The sequence below is a fragment of the Trypanosoma grayi genome (genome assembly GCF_000691245.1).
Source record: "Trypanosoma grayi strain ANR4 Tgr_1512_V1, whole genome shotgun sequence".
NCBI lineage: Eukaryota > Euglenozoa > Kinetoplastea > Trypanosomatida > Trypanosomatidae > Trypanosoma > Trypanosoma grayi.
This window is the reverse complement of record NW_008827130.1, coordinates 1-2997: the sequence shown is the minus strand read 5'-3', so window position 1 is coordinate 2997 and position 2997 is coordinate 1. Positions and strand designations below refer to the sequence as shown.

The window sequence follows — 2997 nt, the reverse complement described above, 5'->3', positions numbered from 1 at the left end:
CATCGGTTTCGATCTGCCCTGCAGATGGAGGAGACCCCGGAGCACCACCACCAGCACCAGAACCACCAGCATCAGCACCAGCAGCACCAGGAGCAGCAGGAGAAGGAGCAGGAACAGCAGGCGCAAGAACAGCAGGAGAAGAAGGGTGAGAAACTTCACCAGAAGTCGGATCAACAGTAGAAACAGTACTATCCTGAGAACCGCTCTGCTGAGCACTCTCTTCCTGTTGAGACTGTTGGAGTGATTCCCCCTGGGTCTGGGACTCAGCTAGCCCCTCCGGAGTCAGACTGTTTTTCTTCAGTTCTGCTTCGGCAGCTTCCTGCACAGCTTTGATGACTTCCTCCAGCTCTTCAATATCCTTCTTCGTTCTTTCAGCTTCCCTTAATGACTCCTCAGCGTCATTAAATGCACTCTCTGCTTTTTTCACGGCCGCCAGAGCTTCTTGTGCGGCAGACACCATGTGTTTCCAACCCTTGGTAGTCGCGTCACCCAATAAATGTCCGGGGGGACGTGTATTCGTGTATCCTTTTGCTTTTTTTATCTCTGTGTTTGCATTCCGTACAATCTTCACTGCTTCCGCAAGTTTGGCCTTCGCTTCGTCTGCGTTCCCCCCCGCTCGCAAAGCGGCCCGACGAACTTCACTTGACCTCGTGATGGCGTGCTTAGCGCTTTCTTCTGCGATCGACGTGTTTTTTTTGGCCGCAATGAATATCCTCTTTAGCTCCGTGAGATTCAGTAGCATCAGTTTGACCTGCTCGATCCCACCATCTGTGGCAGCCACTGCTTCCGCCGTCTTGCTTCGCGCATCGGTGCAATTCGCGATGGCGAGAGCAGACAGATTGAGCGTATTCTCGATGCTTTCAAATATCTTTTGGGCATCTTTCTTCAACGCATCTGCTTTCTGCTGCCTCCCCGTTGTGGATTTTAGCACCCTCAATTTATCTGCCAATGCAAACGCTGTCGTATGGGCAAGCCTTGAAGCAGTCAGGGCTTTCTCCGCTGCTGTCTTAGCCTCCGTTGCCTTCGTCACGGCTTCCTCCATGCCCTTCTTTCCCGCCTCCGTCATTGACACAGCGAGGGAAGACATGTAGTATACATCCACGGCATCCTCGGGATCAAGCGCTGTCGCATTGCGCTTCTTGTGGGGGTCGTCGTCCAGCGGCCTCATCCGGTCCCGAGGCCCAAAGTCTCGGACACCCGGGCCATGACCGTAGAATAACAGACTTAAGTATTCGTGTTTGGTCAGCATTCTTCTCACACCGTTTTCCGTCGTGAACCTACTGGGCATCTGCCAGAAAGGCCTCCGGTCCCCAGCCGCCGCGCACAAGGACGTGCAGCACAGCGCGAGTGCAAGCAGGGGCAGCAGGTGCCGCACCATCGTCACCATCAATATAGAATGCGGCGCACAGGTCTGCACAGGAGGAAGAGAGACGCACAGAAGGATGCACAAGCACAGCGCGAGTGCACATCGCAGCAAGGGCATACATACAGGATGCACAAACATCATGCGGAGGCAGCAATCCGGGGTGTCGCACAGTTGGACACTGAAAACAAAACAAAGCTACAACATCCAGAAGAAAACACGAAGGAACGTCGCAGATGCGAAGCAAATTTATGCAGATAGGTGCATTGGGGCATATATCTCCAGTCTGAGGTGCCTGCCTGATAGCGTCCCTCTGTGCAGTCGGCGTGGTGTAGCGGGAGGCGGTGCGGCCCGCCACGCCGCAGCGCATCACACAGGAGGAGCAGCAGCAGGAATGGAAAGAAAAGAAAAGGGCTGCAGCAGCCAAGGGAATTGGACTGCAGGGGTGCACACACACACAGCGGGGAGAGCAGCACCACACAGACCTCCTCCCAGCAGCAGCACACGCAAGAGAGACATTTAGAAGAACCATGTAAGTAAAAAAGAAGGATATTTAAGGGACGAAGCACACCCCCGTCAAAAGCAAAGCCCTGTTGTAAAAAACAAAAAGAAATGACACTCCCCTCATCGACACAGTGGAGCCCAATGAATAATGTCGAGAGTCTCATGGGACGGCCTTGGTCCCACAGCAGTAGCGAAGCAATGAAATGAAGTGAAGTGTGGTCTTGTCATGCGGGATGGTGCCGTGAAGACTGTAGCCCCTTCGGTGGGATCGTCGTCTCGCTGACACAAACGGCTTACGAAACCGAGCAGCCAATCTACGCCCCAATCACCAACAGCAGCGGCGGCGCACACATCCACCCTGTTGTGCCGCTGCCGTCTGTGCTGCCACTCCCACCCATCACGGCACTCACAACACTGCTCGATGGAAGCAGAGGAGCATCATCCTTATCATTGACTGCAGAGGGTTTCTCCCCAGTGTGTTCATTAGACGTTGCGGCGATGTCAGCGGGCTCACTTGCAGGGAGCACAGTCGTTTGCTTCGCCGCCTGCAGACCGTCTGGCTCGTCTCGACGCCGTTCTGCCTCATGTCCTCCATTTGACGGCACAGGAACCTCAACGCTCTCTTCAGGCCCTTCATTCAATGCGTCCGTGGCAGCCTCCCCGTTGGCTTCTTGTTTATCCTGCAAGGGTGGTTGAGTGCTTCCCTGAATAGTCTGTGGCTTCACAAGTTTGGTGTTGGTTGGTTTCGAACCTTCTTGGGCAACTCTTCGTGCGGCTTCTACAGCCTCCAAGGTTCGCTGAGCCGCTTTAACGGCTTCCTTCGCCTTCTCGAGTGCAGTTATGGCTTTTTGCGCTGCACTTTCTGCCTTTTCCAGCATATTCCTGGCGTAATGTGTAGTATTCCACGCGTCCTGCCGTGTTCGCTCTTTGATGTCACTTGTGTCCCACTGAGCGGCATCCTCCGTCTTAATACCCGCAACGATTCCAGCGCGGACCATTGCGTTCATGGCGTACAGCCCTGTCGTCAATGCACTCTTCCAAGACGCCGTTATGTCACTGAATGAATCCTTGGCAATATTGCTTAGGTCCAGCACCGCAGCCAATGTGGCCGCTGCGTGTTCAGATACCGA

The 2997-nt window shown here is 54.3% G+C and overlaps 3 protein-coding genes across 3 annotated transcripts; all 3 read right to left on the bottom strand.

The window, feature by feature from the left end:
- DQ04_15121020 (hypothetical protein) lies at positions 1-1249 on the bottom strand (the record flags this gene model as incomplete). Its single annotated transcript, XM_009317265.1, has 1 exon — positions 1-1249. A coding segment is annotated over one exon (1249 nt), but the record flags the coding sequence as incomplete, so codon positions are not given.
- A 28-nt stretch (positions 1250-1277) lies between these two features.
- Positions 1278-1733, bottom strand: DQ04_15121010 (hypothetical protein; the record flags this gene model as incomplete). The annotated part of the gene is made up of 1 exon (XM_009317264.1): positions 1278-1733. One exon carries the CDS (start codon positions 1731-1733, stop codon positions 1278-1280), a length of 456 nt encoding a protein of 151 aa, XP_009315539.1.
- Positions 1734-2181: 448 nt separating this feature from the next.
- Positions 2182-2865, bottom strand: DQ04_15121000 (hypothetical protein; the record flags this gene model as incomplete). Its single annotated transcript, XM_009317263.1, has 1 exon — positions 2182-2865. The coding sequence occupies one exon, from the start codon at positions 2863-2865 to the stop codon at positions 2182-2184; it is 684 nt and encodes a 227-aa protein (XP_009315538.1).
- Positions 2866-2997: the final 132 nt, after the last annotated feature.